Below are 16,328 nucleotides of genomic sequence, written 5' to 3'. Positions count from 1 at the left end.
ATGGCTGTTAGCATTTGCCTTATGTATTGAGGTGCTCCTATATGTTGGGTGCATAAATATTTGCAATCTTCTTCTTGGATGGATCCCTTATAGTAGTCTTTATTTTAAAGTCTATTTTGTCTGATACGAGAATTGCTACTCCAGCTTTCTTTTGATTTCCATTTGCATGGAATATCTTTTTCCATCCTCTCACTTTCAGTCTGTATGTGTCCCTAGGTCTGAAGTGGGTCTCTTGTAGACAGCATATATACAGGTCTTGTTTTTGTATCCATTCAGCCAGTCTGTGTCTTTTGGTTGGAGCGTTTAATCCATTTACATTTAGGGTAATTATCGATATGTATGTTCCTATTACCATTTTCTTAATTGTTTTGGGTTTGTTTTTGGAGGTCTTCTTCTCCTTGTGTTTCCTGCCTAGAGAAGTTCCTTTAGCATTTGTTGTAAAGCTAGTTTGGTGATGTTGAATTCTCTTAAGTTTTGCTTGTCTGTAAAGTTTTTAATTTTTCTGTCAAATCTGAATGAGATCCTTGCTGGGTAGAGTAATCTTGGTTGTAGGTTTTGCCCTTTCATCACTTTAAATATGCCCTGCCACTCCCTTCTGGCTTATAGAGTTTCTGCTGAAAGATCATGTGTTAACCTTATGGGAATTCCCTTGTATGTTATTTGTTGCTTTTCCCTTGCTGCTTTTAATATTTTTTTCTTTTTTAAAATTTATTTATTTATTTATTTATTTATGGCTGTGTTGGGTCTTCGTTTCTGTGCGAGGGCTTTCTCCAGTTGCGGCGAGCAGGGGCCACTTTTCATCGCAGTGCACGGGCCTCTCACTATTGCGGCCTCTCATTGTGGAGCACAGTCTCCAGATGTGCAGGCTCAGTAGTTGTGGCTCACAGGCCCAGTTGCTCCATGGCATGTGGGATCCTCCCAGACCAGGGCTCGAACCCGTGTCCCCTGCATCGACAGGCAGACTCTCAACCACTGTGCCACCAGGGAAGCCCAATATTTTTTCTTTGTATTTAATTTTTGATAGTTTGATTAATATGTGTCTTCGCATGTTTCTCCTTGGATTTATCCTGTATGGGACTCTCTGTGCTTCCTGGACTTGATTGACTATTTATTTTCTCATATTAGGGAAGTTTTCAACTATAATCTCTTCACGTATTTTCTCAGTCCCTTTCTTTTTCTCTTCTTCTGGGACCCCTGTAATTCGAATGTTGGTGTGTTTAATGTTATCCCAGAGGTCTCTGAGATTGTCCTCAATTCTTTTCATTCTTTTTTCTTTTTTCTGCTCTGCGGTGGTTATTTCCACTGTTTTATCTTCCATGTCACTTATTGTTCTTTTGCCTCAGTTATTCTGCTATTGATTCTTTCTAGAGATATTTTAATTTCATTTATTGTGTTGTTCATCGTTTGTTTGCTCTTTAGTTCTTCTAGGTCCTTGTTAAACGTTTCTTGTATTTTCTCCATTCTATTTCCAAGATTTTGCATCATCTTTACTATCATTACTCTGAATTCTTTTTCAGGTAGACTGCCTATTTCCCTTCATTTGTTTGGTCTGGTGGGTGTTTACCTTGCTCCTTCATCTGCTGCATATTTCTCTGTCTTCTCATTTTGTTTAACTTACTCTGTTTGGGGTCTCCTTTTCGCAGGCTGCACGTTCGTAGTTCCCGTTGTTTTTGGTGTCTGCCCCCAGTGGGTGAGGTTGTTTCAGTGGCTTATGTAGGCTTCCTGGTGGAGGGGACTGGTGCCTGTGTTCTGGTGGGTGGGGCTAGATCTTGTCTCTCTGGTGGGCAGGGCTGCGTCTGGTGTTGAAGTGTCTGTTAACTTAGTATTAATTTAGGCAGCCTCTCTGCTAATGGGTGGGGTTGCGTTCCTGTCTTACTAGTTGTTTGGCATGGGGCATCCAGCACTGGAGCTTGCTGGCCGTTGGGTGGAGCTGGGTCTTAGCGTTGTGATGGAGATCTCTGGGAGAGCTCTTGCAGATTGATATTACGTGGGGCCAGGAGGTTTCTGTTGGTCCAGTCTCCTGAAGTCGGCTCTCACACCTCAGAGGCTCAGGCCTGATACCAGGCTGGAGCACCAAGACCCTGTCAGCCACACAGCTCAGAAGAAAAGGGAGAAAAAAAGAAAGAAAAATAAATTATTAACATAAAAAAAAATTAAAAAAAAAAGAAGAGAGCGACCAAACCAGTAAACAAATACACCAATGATAACAAGTGCTAAAAACTAAACTAAGATAAACATAAATATCAGAAACAAATCAGTCACAGACAGCAAACCCCAAGTCTACAGTTGCTCCTAAAGTCCACCGCCTCAATTTTGGGACGATGCATTGTCCATTCAGGTATTCCACAGATGCAGGGTACCTCAGGTTGACTGTGGGGATTTAATCCCCGGCTCCTGAGGCTGCAGGGAGAAATTTCCCTTTCTCCTCTTTGTTTGCCCAGCTCCTGGGGTTCAGCTTTGGTTTTGGCCCCGCCTCTGCATGTACGTTGCCCTCAGGCATCTGTTCGCTGCCCAGACAGGAGAGGGTTAAAGCAGCGGCTTATTAGGGGGCTCTGGCTCACTCGTGCCAGGGAGAGGGAGGGGTACGGTAGTCACAACTGGAATGCAGGGCGAGCCTGTGGCGGCAGAGGCCGGTGTAATGTTGCAACAGCCTGAGGCACCGTGTGTTCTCCCGGGGAAGTTGTGCCTGGATCACGGGACCCTGGCAGTGGCGTGCTGCACAGGCTCCGGGGGCTGTGGTATGGATAGTGACCTGTGCTTGCACACAGGATTCTTGTTGGCAGTGGCAGCAGCCTTAGCGTTTCATGCCCGTCTCAGGGGTCCGAGCTGATAGCCATGGCTCGCGCCTGTCTCTGGAGCTCACTTAGGTGGTGCTCTGCCTACTGTGGGCACATGGGAAAGGAATCCCTTCTCCTTCCGCACCCCGAAACAATGGTCTCTTGCCTCTTCGGCAGGTCCAGACTTTTTTCCCGGACTCCCTCCCGGCTATCTGTGGCACACTAGCCCCTTTCAGGCTGTGTTCAGGCAGCCAACCCCAGTCCTCTTCCTGGGATACGACCTCCGAAGCCCGAGCCTCAGCTCCCAGCCCCCACCCGCCCCGGCGGGTGAGCAGACAAGCCTCTCAGGCTGGTGAGAGCTGGTTGGCACCGATCCTCTGTGCGGGAATCTCTCTGCTTTGCCCTCTGCACCCCTGTTGCTGTGCTCTCCGTGGCTTCAAAGCTTCCCCCCCCCCCCCCGCCTACCCCTTGTTTCCACCAGTGAAGGGGCTTCCTAGGGTGTGGAGAGTTTTCCTCCTTCACAGCTCCGTCCCAGAGGTGCAGGTCCCATCCCTAGTCTCTTGTCTCTGTTTTTTCTTTTTTTTTGCCCTACGCAGGTACGTGGGTATTTTCTTGCCTTTTGGGAAGTCTGAGGTCTTCTGCTAGCGTTCAGTGGGTGTTCTTTAGGAGTTGTTCCACTTGTAGAAGTATTTTTGATGTGTTTGTGGGGAGGAAGGTGATCTCCATGTCTCACTCCTCTGCCATCTTGAAGGTCCCCCCTTAGTTTTTTCTCTTTATATATTTCCTTTTCTTCATCTAGAAACAAACTTACTCTGGTAAGTAGTGGTGAAAATAAAAAGCCCCCAAAATATTGGAGAATATTCATGCTCTCATCTCAAGGCATGAATTCTATGCATTTTGTTTTTCCTAGATATCACTTAAGGGAAACATTTGAATGAATTTGAATGAATTCTTGAATATTTATTGAAGACCTTTTATGAAAAAAACCAAAGATGCCCTGAAAATTTTAGCCATTGCTTTTTCAGTTTCATTTTTCTCACACTGCAGTTCTTGAAATGTTAAGTTTCTGCGAAGCATCTGTAAAAATGAGCCTTTGTGGGTCAGATGAAACACCTGAGACCTTAGAGTGCCAGTGAGGAATTGAAGTTGAAGAATCTTAGATTCTATCTGGTTGCTGACTTGGTAACAACTTCTAAGTGAGTCACTTCAATGCGTACAGCTTGTCCATTTATTTGACATCTACTGATCTGTTAGGGGCATTAAAGTTTCTTCTCAAATTTATTTTCACTTGGAGTAAGGACCTAACATGATTGTGCTTTATCTCAGCAGTTAATCCTGAAAATAGTTTTATCATCTATAAAAAAAAATCTTTATAGCCTTTTAGCAGAAACAAGAAAGACTATTCGCTAGTCATTAATATTAAGGAAAATTGGTAAACATACGCCTGGTTTCACTTTACTTACATATCTCTATATTAATCAGATTTCTTATTACCAGTTAATGCTAGATAACCAGTTTTGAACCATCAGACTCAAATAGAGTTTAAAACTGCAATTTCATCACTTGCATAAAGTTTAGTTCACTGTCACACCCATTATTTGATTTGATCTTTACAGGCAGAGCCAGTCTTATATCCATAGTACAAATGAGGAAATCTGGACCCAAAGAGGTTGTGATTTACATAGTCACATAGCTGGTGAATGGCAGAACTGTTCAATTTGGGACTTTAACCAGGTCCTTTTTTATTCGGTCTTTGGTTCTTTCTTCTCTACCATGCTAACTTTATCCCTCCTCTAATAAATACTTTTGTTTTGAGATCTTGAAAGCTGTCATAATTTATTATAGAAGTAATAGCTGCTATTTATTTTGCTGCCCTCCCTTATGGGTTATTTTAAAGCATTGATTTCTTTCTTCTCCCTTACCTAAATCCACCCTGTTCATGAAAAAATTATTACCTTATATTTAGGCCTTAATGGACTGTTTGTTAGTCATAAAAATGTTGGTGGATATATTTTATAACTTTGGAATGAGAAAAGTGTCTTCCAGGTGATCACAGTTTGTGTATGATGAGATTAAAGAAGATTCTTATTCATCACTGGCGTTGATGGGAAATGTGTGTATTCTCTTTCTCTTGTGTACTTTATAGAGTTTTATTAGCCCTACTTGCTGTGGTAAGATACTGTTGTTCTTGCTTACCTTTGTGCTACCTTTTTAAACTTTAAAGTGTTAGGATTAGAAAATAAATATATAAACCCTAAACTGTTAGGACTTCTAGACTCTTGATTATGTACAAGGTCTTCCTGAGTTGAGTAGGAAGTAAATTGTAAGTGGGAACAAATGTGAGTCTGAGTGAGAACATGAGTGGGTGATTTGAAGATTAGAGATGACTGTGGTCTTGGGCATGCTGGACCCTTTAGTGATCAAAGAACAGGTGGTTAAGATGATGAGTAAGAAGGAATAACAAAAAGAAACCAATGAAATGTGGAATTCCCTGGCAGTCCAGTGGTTAGAACTGCGCACTTTTCTTGCTGAGGGCCCAGGTTCAGTCCCCGATCAGGGAACTAAGATCCTGCAAGCCGCATGGTATGGCCAGAGGCGGGGAGAGAAAAACAGTGAAATGGAAAACAGAACAGGATTAGTTCTGACTTGGAGCTGAATACTTATAAAAGTTACTGAAACCTTATAGGCATACCTCACTACTTAAATAAATGTGCATCTGGAAGACTTACTCAAGTTTCATGTATTCCAATCATTTCGTGCTCAACTTTACCTTGTCCAACGAAGGAATGCTCAGTAAAAGAATCAAGAGTTGAAAATCAAATCAGATTTTGACTTTAAAAAGTTCTCTTTGGGAGCTTAGGTTTTTGTAGCAGTTGATAGATAGTCTTATTTTTCTTTGGCTTGGGAAGGAGATAGGCTCTAGAACTTGAGTAGAGGGAGGCTCTGAGTTAGAACATTTGGACTAATTGGGTAATTAATAAGTCTTTATATATTTGATTGGAATGTAGTAATAGATGAGGCACTTTCCAAACCTAAATTGAGAGACAAGGGGCTGTGTGCAGGGCAATGGGAGGGAAAGAAAGGGAGAAAGAGAGAGAATTGATATGAATAAGACCATAATTGAAAATCTGGGCTGAGTATAGATTTTAGGGTACACTCTATTTTAAAAATTCTTTTTAATGACAAAGTATTTCACCTTCATGATACACTTAAAGAGATCCTTTATTTATTCAAATTCCATGCATTTGTGGTAAGGATGGAAGGAAGGAAGGTCTATAGTAGGGGGGAAAGTTCTTTGAAGCAATATATTATATTATAATATTTTTTTAAGTTTTTTAAGTTCATCTTTTTAATTATGAAAGTATTCAAACATATACACAGAAAGAATAAACTTCCCCATAACTTCAGTTCTGTTAAGATTTTGCTCCCAGTTGCTTTGTCCCCTTTTTGCTTCTTGTTCTTTCTTTTCTTTTCTTTTTTTCCCTGAAATATTTTAAAGCACATCCCAGGAATCCTGTCATTTCACCTCTACTCATTTCAGTGTACATCTCCAAACAATAATGACAGGTCCTTAACTATCTACAATGCCATTATAACATCTAGTTCCCAGTATACAATCCAGTTTCCCCAGTTGTCTCCAAAATATCTTATCTTTGGCTGGTTTGTTCAAATTAGGATTCAAACGAATTCTATTCATATTTGGTTGTTATGTCTCTTAAATTTTTCTTAATCCACAACAGTCCCTTCAAACTCCCATTTGTGGCTTTTTGTCCCCATGCCATTGACTGGTAGAAATCTAATTAGTTGAACTGTAGACTGCCCCAAATTCTGGAGTTGGCTGATTGCTTCCTTGTGGTATCATTTAACTTTGTTCTGTAACTCCTTGTGTTTCCTGTAAATGAACTTTTTGGTCCCAGGACCCGTTTATACACTTAAATTATTGAGGACCTCAAAGAGCTTTCAGTTATTATTGATTTTACTATATTAGAAATTAAAACTGAGAAATTTAAAATATTTACTAATTCATTTAAGTAAAACAATCATGAACTCATTGTTATCACAAAATTTTTTAAGAATTAAAAATATCTGTATTTTCCAAAACAAAATTAGTGAGAAGAGTGGCATTGTTTTATATTTTTGTACCTATCTAATGTCTGCCTTGACAGAAGACAGATTCTCATATCTGCTTCTGTATATATTACCTTGTGATGACACACACCAAGTAGCCCATGGGAAACTCCACTGTACAGGCATGAGAGAATGAGAGTGGAAAAGGTAAACGATGTCAGTATTATGCGAATGGTTTTGACCTCATGGACCATCTGATGAAAGGGTCCCCTAGATCACAATTTTAGAGACAGCTGCCCAAGGAGACTTAATTTTAGAGTCAGGTTTGACTTATTTGGTAAGAATATTTCATAGGTGGTGATGTATGCCTCATATTTTATCATTAGGATGCACACCATACCTGTCATGTTATTGACTCTAGGATTCATTGGTAGGCTTAGGTGAGCCATTTTGCTTTTTAATAGGGTAGCATACAGTTTCACCATTTTTATCAGTGTTCTGTGTATTTTCAGTTTCTCCTAATTCATAGGAGGAAAATTTCTTCATTATTTAATTTTGAATTTCTTTGATGATTGGGTTCTCGGACACTTTTCCATGCGTTCACTTATCTATTGCTTATCAATTTATTTTCACCCATACCTACTTGAATTTTTGATGAATTTGGACAAAATCCTTCTTATTTACTATACTATTTTTTCCATTCTGTGTTGCTTTTTACCTTTGTTTATGCTATTTTTTATATATTGAAGTAATTTTGATATTAGTCAAATCTCATAATCTTTTTCATTGTTAAGTCTGGACTTATAGGAAAGTGGAGAAGTAGCATTTGAATTTGAAATCTTATGGAAAAGGACTGTAGGAATCAGCTGCTCTTCTTCCTTATTAAAAAACAGAAAAGAAAAGGAAGGCCTAGAGAAGTAGAGAGGTTATAGTTTGCCCGTCTTTACCCAGTGAGTTGGTGCCAGAGTTGAGACTAGAGACTGACCTTCCCAAGTCTTCTTCCCCTCATTCCACCTCCATTTCTAATAAGTACCTCAGTTACATTTGGAATGAGAATGAAGAACTTTGTCTTTGGTTAAAATCAAAGACTTTTAATTTTTTTATCCTAAATTATGTGCTTTGTGGATGTTTGCTTCTTACTAGAGTACTATTGTGGCTGTTATACTTAGTGGAAAAAATACTGTTTCTTATTCATTTTTATATATTTTAAAATTTAGAATCACTCTGAGAATGTAAAGTATTGTTGCTTCTCAGTTAGAGTAAAAAATGACCCGATTTTGACCACTATTTTGTCTAACAGGAAGCCTGCAGACCTGCAGAACTTGGCTCCGGGGACCCACCCACCATTTATAACTTTCAACAATGAGGTCAAAACGGATGTAAATAAGATTGAAGAATTTCTTGAAGAAGTCTTATGCCCCCCCAAGTGAGTATTGAAGAAAATATGCATGGAAATATTGCCATCTCTTTAAAGTTTGTCTCATCTGGCCGTTAGAGACATTTCTCCTGATTGTACTTGAGTTAAATTGTCACAGCATTAAGTTGGAATGACTAGCACTTCTCTTCATACATTATAGTGCTATACAAATGACAGAATTGGCTGCCAGGTAGGCCAGTAAGCCACACTAAGAAAGGTAGGAATCTGATTAAGCTATAGAATACCTTGTGAAAGTAGGTTTGAGACACATGATATACGTCAGGAAAGACTGGTTATTTGAGGTCCCAAAATGAGAGAGAAGTTTAGGGAGAAGAAAAGATGGGGAAAGACTGAACTGAACCCAGCCAGAATATCTAAGCAGGAGTGTGGTACAGGTTGCTGGAGATTTCCTATCAGGCCATTTTAAAGGTAACTTTCTGAAGCTACCACCCCAGGGAATTAACTTTTTAAGTTGTGTCCCTGGGATTCCATTTTTATTTATGTATTTCTTTGAGGTATTCTGGATCCCCCAGTCTTGCATATTAGCCCACATGGTTAACGATTTTAACGTACTCAACTATTTACTATATTGTGAGGTGTAGTTGAGGAATAGATGTACTGTAATGACAGTTACCTAAATTGCCACTATTCATCATAATGTAATCTTGGCATAGATTCAAAGCATCATTGGTTTCTTCTAGGCTTTTCCAGTTTCATTATCCTGAAAACTGGAATGTTTCTTCTGGCCCAAACCTTTTCTTGTTAGTTGTTTTTCACCCTCCATATATACAGATAAATTTCCCTGAATTGGGATTAATGGGTCAGAGAGTTCTAAAATAATAGTTAATCAGTATTCATTCCTTCATTCATTAGTTTATCCTGCAAACGGTTACTGGGCAACAAAGCCCTATGGATGTAATAGTTAATAAGATAGTCCCTGCTCTCAAGAAGTGCAGTCAAATACATATGAAGAGATAGTGGTGCCGTGGGAGAGTGAGTAGAATCAGAAAAGGCTTTATAGAAAGAGATAACACTTGAACTGAGCTTTAACTGAAAAAAAAAAAAATGTGGCCTTTAGCAGGTGAATGAAGGGATGACAGATGTTCCAAGCAGAAAAATAATTTTGAATAAATAGTGTTTCTTTGGGGGACCTAAAGCTGTGGCTGGAGCATAGCATGCAGGGTTGGGGATGGTAGGCAGGAAGGCTGCCAGGAGACATATGAATAATGACACCTCTGTCTACAACTAGCCCATCTTCAATTGTGAACAGAATTGCCCTCTGTTTAGCAATCTTATACTAAGCTTAAAATTCATTTTCTTTTATTTTTTTAAAGCATTGACTAATTTAATCCTCACATCCACGGTGGCATTGGTACGTTTGTTTTTAATTAATTAATTTATATTTGCTGTGTTGGGTCTTCGTTTCTGTGCGAGGGCTTTGTCTAGTTGTGGCAAGCGGGGGCCACTCTTCATTGTGGTGTGCGGGCCTCTGACTATCGCGGCCTCTTTTGTTGTGGAGCACAGGCTCCAGACGCGCAGGCTCAGTAGTTGTGGCTCACGGGCCTAGTTGCTCCGCGGCATGTGGCCTAGTTGCTCTGTGGCATGTGGGATCTTCCCAGACCAGGGCTCGAACCCGTGTCCCCTGCATTAGCAGGCAGATTCTCAACCACTGCGCCACCAGGGAAGCCCCAAAATTCATTTTCTTAATCGTGTATTCTAAAGCTTATTCTCTGCCTTCCTTCCTGTCTTTCTAAGACCCTCAAACTTCTTTTTTTTTTTAATTTTTATTTTTTTGGGTGTAGTTGCTTCACAATGTTGTGCTAGTTTCTGCTGTACAGTGAAGTGACTCAGCCATATGTAAGCCTCAAAACTTTTTTATCTCTACTGTCCAGGAGTCCTAACCTTCCTTCCATCCCTAGTAAAGTTTCTCTAGACCAACATTAATAAAACCATATTTGTCTTTTCCTCCAGGCCATGTATATAGTTAGAATACTGATAAATTGAAACTGGGATCCTTGTAAAAATATAAATTGAAGCTGTATACACATAAGTAAGGAACTATTATGAACATGCATTCAGCTTAGTAGAAATAACTTTTCAGATATTGTTTTGCATCATAGAACCTACTGGATCTCTTTTACTCTTTTTATGTATGTATGTATATTTTACTCCTTTTATTCATAAAGTCTGTCAGCTCTAAGGAAAGCTCCATATTTGTCATCTTATCCTCAGACACTAATGGAAGTGATCGTCCTCTCATAACTGATGATCATTGTATCAACATTAAATTATAAATAGAGAAACAGGGCTCCCCTGGTGGCGCAGTGGTTGAGAGTCTGCCTGCCGATGCAGGGGACACGGGTTCGTGCCCTGGTCCGGGAAGATCCCACATGCCGCGGAGCGGCTGGGCCCGTGAGCCATGGCCGCTGAGCCTGCGCGTCCGGAGCCCGTGCTCCGCAACGGGAGAGGCCACAACATTGAGAGGCCCGCGTACCGCAAAAAAAAAAAAAAAAAAAAATAGAGAAACAGTTTGAATGACATTCATTCTCTGTGAAGGAAGTTGTATGTTGTTTTAAAGCATTGTCTAAAATGTTTGTTGTGTAAATCCTTCCAAGGATATTTACGTTTTTGAAATCAGTATGCTGATAACATTATATACCATTTCAGTAAAATGGGCATTTTCTCATATTCTCTTCTAGCCTTCTGCTTCAACAATAGCAGCAATAACAGCAACAAAAATAATTTTCATTATTCTTTCTTATTTTTCTCAGAGGGAATAAATATTAACAGAAGTAGTGGAACTAATATCAAAATATTCAATTTTTTTGGCATCCAGTACTCTGTAAGACACCGTAGCTTTTTGAATTGGACCTTGAAAATAAACATTTTCACATTGCTTTTTTTTGTTTTCTTTTTTCTTTTTTTTGGCTGTGCCGTATGGCTTGTGGGATCTTAGTTTCCCAGCCAGGGACTGAACCCGGGCCCTTGGCATTGAGAGCGTGGAGTCCTAACCACTGGACCGCCAGGGAATTCCCTCATTTTGCTTTTCATATAGAGAAAATTTAGCTTCATTTCATTTGGGCATATTCATAGAGATACTCTAACCAGGAATGATCTTTTCTTTTGGTTTAAATAATTTAATTTAAAACTTGGAGATCTTTCTGTTATAAAGGGTTCATAATCCACTAAATTCTCTCTGTGGTTAATTTTCCTTGTTTTTATGTTGAAGTTTATATTCTGAAGAGTTTCTAAATAAAGTTTAAATTTTTACTTTATATAGAAGGGAGTATTTTTGATGTTACTAATGCCTCTGCTATTATTAACTAACATTCAAGTGCTAATTGTGTGCCATGCACTGTGCATTGTGGATTATTTTGTGGATTCTCTCAAAGACTTTATGAAAAAACTGAAGATGAGTAATCCAAATAATTTGTCCAAGATTTCACAGTTCATGGGGGCAGAGCTGGCATACTTACTTTCAAAGCCAAGTAAAAACAAAAACCTATGTTTGACTTTTATAAAAGGTAAAATGTGAGTCTTTAATTGTAATTGTGCTTTAGTGAGTACAAAATTGAAGGCTAGCTCAAGTTTAGAGGAAGGGTAATATAGAAAGCAAAGGTAGTTTGTTCTACTGTGATGACCAAGTGGGACTGAAGGTGTTTTTCAAACTTAATTTAATGAATCCTTTTTTAAAAGTAGATGAGGTTTAACTTCGGTTGAGTTTTTATTTATATGCATTGGAACAGCATGTTTGGATTGGGAGTACCTTGCCCTTAGCGGGCTCTGTAACACATAATGTGAAATGCGGATCAAACAGCATATTCTCTGTCATGCAGAATTGCTTCTAGAGGATGAGAGGAGGAAGTGTTTCTGGGACCACCACATACATTCTTCTTCCTTTCTTCTGTTCTAGGGCAGCCAGGGACTGTCTGCCTTTTCTCTGTAGGATAAGGAGGTCTTCAGGTCCTTAGCTGACCCTACTCAAACTGATTGTAAGCCTTCTTGATTCCAGATAGGATGAGGACAAAAGGCAGAAGAGTTGTACAAGCTGGTGGACTAGAATCTAGCATTTCTAATAACATGTTTTTGGCATTTGATGATACTGAGAACAGAGGGGTTTTTATGTGAGCATTTCTGATTTAATCATGACAAGTACAAATACAGGCAACTGTCTATTCTAGAGTTGTTTAGAATTTAGAGACTAATGAAAAGATAAAATCAAGGAACTTTTGCTGGTCTAGGTAACTGTAGGTTTTAAAGAAGAAACTATCTTTCTTCTCTTCTAGGGATATTTTTTTCAGTTCCCCTTGCTTGAAAGAAGGAACTGCTTTGCCCAAAAAAAGCTTTCAAAAAAACTTTGAAATTTGGGTTTTTAACTGAAGCAGGCTTGTATACTTGGCTAACTTACTGATAAAAGGATAGAGGAAGCTAGATAATTTTGGAGAAGAGTTCTATAAACTATTGTTAAGCCTTTTTTTTTTTTTTTTTTGTGGTATGCGGGCCACTCACTGTTGTGGCCTCTCCCGTTCTGGAGCACAGGCTCCGGACGCACAGGCAGGCAGACTGTCAACCACTGCGCCACCAGGGAAGCCCGCCTTTTTTTTTGTTTTTTAAAGAGAAATATAACGAAACTTGAGTTTACAGGGATAATTTAATAGACTGTGTAACCACACTTTATTCTTTCATTAACACAAGGAAGGAGAAAATGTTTGAGATCTTTCTTAAAGGATGGAAGTATTCTTAGCTAGTCTACCATTAATAGTCAGTGATGTAATACAGGATGTGATAAAGGACTGATCTGAAAGTCTACCCTGGATGCGCTTGTCTATTCTGTTGTTGACACGTAGCCTTTTATTAATTATTTGCCTTCCTTTTGTTAAATGTTTAAGTGAATGCTCATAATAATTGAAAAGTATTGCTTTATCAAGCAGTTTGCTAAAACTACTAATAATGAATTATTAAAATCCAATGTTTGGGGGGAATGCAAAAAAAAGTTGACAGCTGATTTTGGACCTACCAGTTTAGCATTTGATTTATCTTTTAGAACTTGATCTTTAATAAAACAAAAACAAAACAACACTGGACCCGGGGACAGGAGATGTGAGTTTCAGTTTGACAATACTTTTAACTAGTCCAGTGATTTTGGGGCCAAATATGTAAGCTTTCTGGAATATTATTTCCTTTTAGGCAAAATGAGAGATTGAGGTGAGTGGTCTCTTGTAACCATAGTATTGTATGCATTAAATTAATAGTACAAATTTAATTGTCTTGGAGGAGGAGAATAGGGCATGTTTAACCTGCTTTAGAGAACACTGTTTTTCTTAAGAATTGTAACAGCATCTCTTTCCATATGAATAAAGGATATGCTGATTGGAAGTCTTTGATTTTTACCTGTTCATTAAAACAGATCTCTAGTAAGCATGCTTCTGTGTGTTGATCATTACAACCCCAGTACTTAGTACAATTCCTGACACATGGTAGATACTTAATAATTAGAATAAATGAATATATAATGAATGAATAATGAATAATGAATATATAAATAATCTATAATTCAAACCTATGAGAATTATGAAGTTAACTTCATTAGAAAAAGTTGGTACTGCTAAATATTGGTTGGGGAAAAGAAGAGTAAATCTGGAAACTTGGCTAGAGGAAGTCATAGATATATTGAAGAGGCACTTCAGTATATTTTGTTCCTTGCACTATTTTTTGTTTGGAATGAGTCAGTGAAGGTACTGTATTATAAGCAGTGGAAACATTTAAATTAGAGGCTGGTTGTTTTCATAGTGAAGGGAAATTCAGGAATGTTGAAGCTGGAATTAACTGTTTCAGCTCAGGCAGGGAAAATAAAAAGAGAGAGAAGGTAAAGTTTTCTATAGTTAGCAGGAAAAAAAATACATATATATACACATATATATAATATACACATACATACACACACAGGTGAAATTTACTATAAACATTCACTGAAAAGCTTGTTATGTAATTAATTTCATTTCTAATTATGAAGAACTCTTTAAGCTTAAAAATAGATATTAAACAGGAAAATAACTTGAGCATGTTGGTATTCAATAGATATTTTATATTCTCCTTACCAATATAGTACTATGTCTAATTTAGAAGATATATCTTTTCTTGAATTTAAAATGGCAAACGTAAAAGTTACGAATATAAAAACTAACCTGAAACTACAGCTTACAACTGAACAAATTTTTTTCTAAAAATACCTCACTTTCATTTTTAATTTAAAGAAAAGTAGTAAGACAGCATCTTAAAATATATGAATAAATCTAAACTAGTTCAATGTAAGATTTTTTCCGTAGTCTTACCGGCCCCCAGCCCGTTTTGCAGGGCTTTTAAGCTGATCAGTCTTCCCTAAAGTGGTGCTCAAGAGTCTGGACTTCTCTAGTCCTGACTCCCTGGAGCTGATACAAGCTCTGCTGAAGGGAGAAGTAAAGAATTGGGCTTTTTCACATGTATTTTCCAATTTGAGGAAGAAATAAACATTGGGTATGTGTGTTTGAAAATTTAAGTATATGACATACACATTTGTGTGTGTTTTTTTAAAAAAGCTGTTGTGTCATGAATGTCTTTTCTCAAAGTAGAAAGACTTTGTAACAACACAACAGAGCACTTGTTAGCAAAATTCCTGATGTCTTATTTTTCTGTTGCTCATTGTCACCCTTACAATATTTAATATATGGGAGGTTTTGGAAAATCCTGAGTGTAGGAAAGTGAATGATCGGCCTCCTGCTGTTTTTGTCCTTAATCTGCGCGTGGGCAGCTTAGACTCTTCCTCCTGTCAGGGTTCTGTGGTACTGCTTTACATGGCTGGCTCAGTGTGTGGCATACCCAAGATCTGTCTGTTTGGCATTCCTATTTGAGAAGGCTCTACAGTTGAAATGTGGCTAGTGTAACTGAGGAAATGAATTTTAACTTTATTATGATTAATTTAAATTCATATTCAGATAACCACAAGTCACAAATGGCTACCATCTTGGACAATTCAAACATATAACATTTCCAACATCACAGAACGTTCTCTTGGACAGCTCTGCTCTAGAGTTCTCTTTCTAAGACGGCCATGGGCTTGGCACAAGTCTCTGAACAAGTAGACTGTTTCCCCAGCATTCTAATTTATAAAATGGAGGCGGAGTGTGGATGAGCTTTGGTTGCCAAGAATATTAATATGTGAACAAAAACACTGTGTAGAACTTTGTTTCCTAAGGAAAAAACACATCTTAAAAATATCATGGAAAACAGATGATGGCATTTCTTAGAGTAATAACCGTTAAAAGATGTCTAGTAACTGCTAGCACAATGGTTTGATTGAGAGAATTTATGCTAATGTATCTTTGGAAGATCTATAATCCGTTATTACATTTTTCATTTAGGTACTTAAAGCTTTCACCAAAACACCCAGAATCAAATACCGCTGGAATGGACATCTTTGCCAAATTCTCTGCATATATCAAGAATTCAAGGCCAGAGGCTAATGAAGGTAAAAAAAACCAAATGATTGAATTAGCACTGTAGACCCATTCCCCCCTCCCCGCAAAAATACCCCAAAACAAAACAAAAACAGGAACAAAGACCAAAAACCCCTATTATGACAGTGATTATAAATGATTACTTTGGAGGCCAGACATTCCCATAAGTATCAAAAACTGGCTTTCAGAGTTCATCAGAGATTTGAGGATAAACCAGGGTAAGTCCTTAAATTGCTTTTTTCTCTGTTTCTTGCTAGTGGGACCGTGCCTAGCATAAAGTAGATGTGTGATAAAATGTTTATTGAATAAATTTGTTCTCATATTCTTCTGAGAAGTTACCACTAAGGGAGCTATACAGAAAACTACGGCTTCAGGAACAGTGGCCTGGGTGGTTGAGGAGGTTGGAATAGGTGGATACAGTGCAATTTAAACTGTTTCCAAATCTTTATTTATTATCTGTGCCAGCAACCTGAGGTCAGCCTGGGTGGATTTTTGTGCTAACTACCCTTAAGAGCAGTTTTTGGAGTTGCTCTAAGAGAGGTTTGGACTCACCAGCCTTCCAAATTTCTCCAT

General features: G+C 38.4%; 1 protein-coding gene across 1 annotated transcript in view; it reads left to right on the top strand.

Annotated features, from left to right (window-relative positions):
* Positions 1-16,328, top strand: part of CLIC4 (chloride intracellular channel 4) — an 83,884-nt gene that overhangs the window by 49,375 nt on the left and 18,181 nt on the right. The window contains exons 3-4 of the mRNA XM_060141035.1: positions 8,146-8,271; positions 15,660-15,766. Coding sequence (XP_059997018.1) covers positions 8,146-8,271; positions 15,660-15,766 — 233 coding nt within the window. The remainder of the gene's footprint in view (positions 1-8,145; positions 8,272-15,659; positions 15,767-16,328) is intronic.

This window comes from Lagenorhynchus albirostris, chromosome 2, assembly GCF_949774975.1.
Source record: "Lagenorhynchus albirostris chromosome 2, mLagAlb1.1, whole genome shotgun sequence".
Classification (NCBI taxonomy): Eukaryota; Metazoa; Chordata; class Mammalia; order Artiodactyla; family Delphinidae; genus Lagenorhynchus; species Lagenorhynchus albirostris.
The sequence above is the reverse complement of the archived record's forward strand: the minus strand, read 5'-3'. Positions and strand labels throughout refer to the sequence as shown.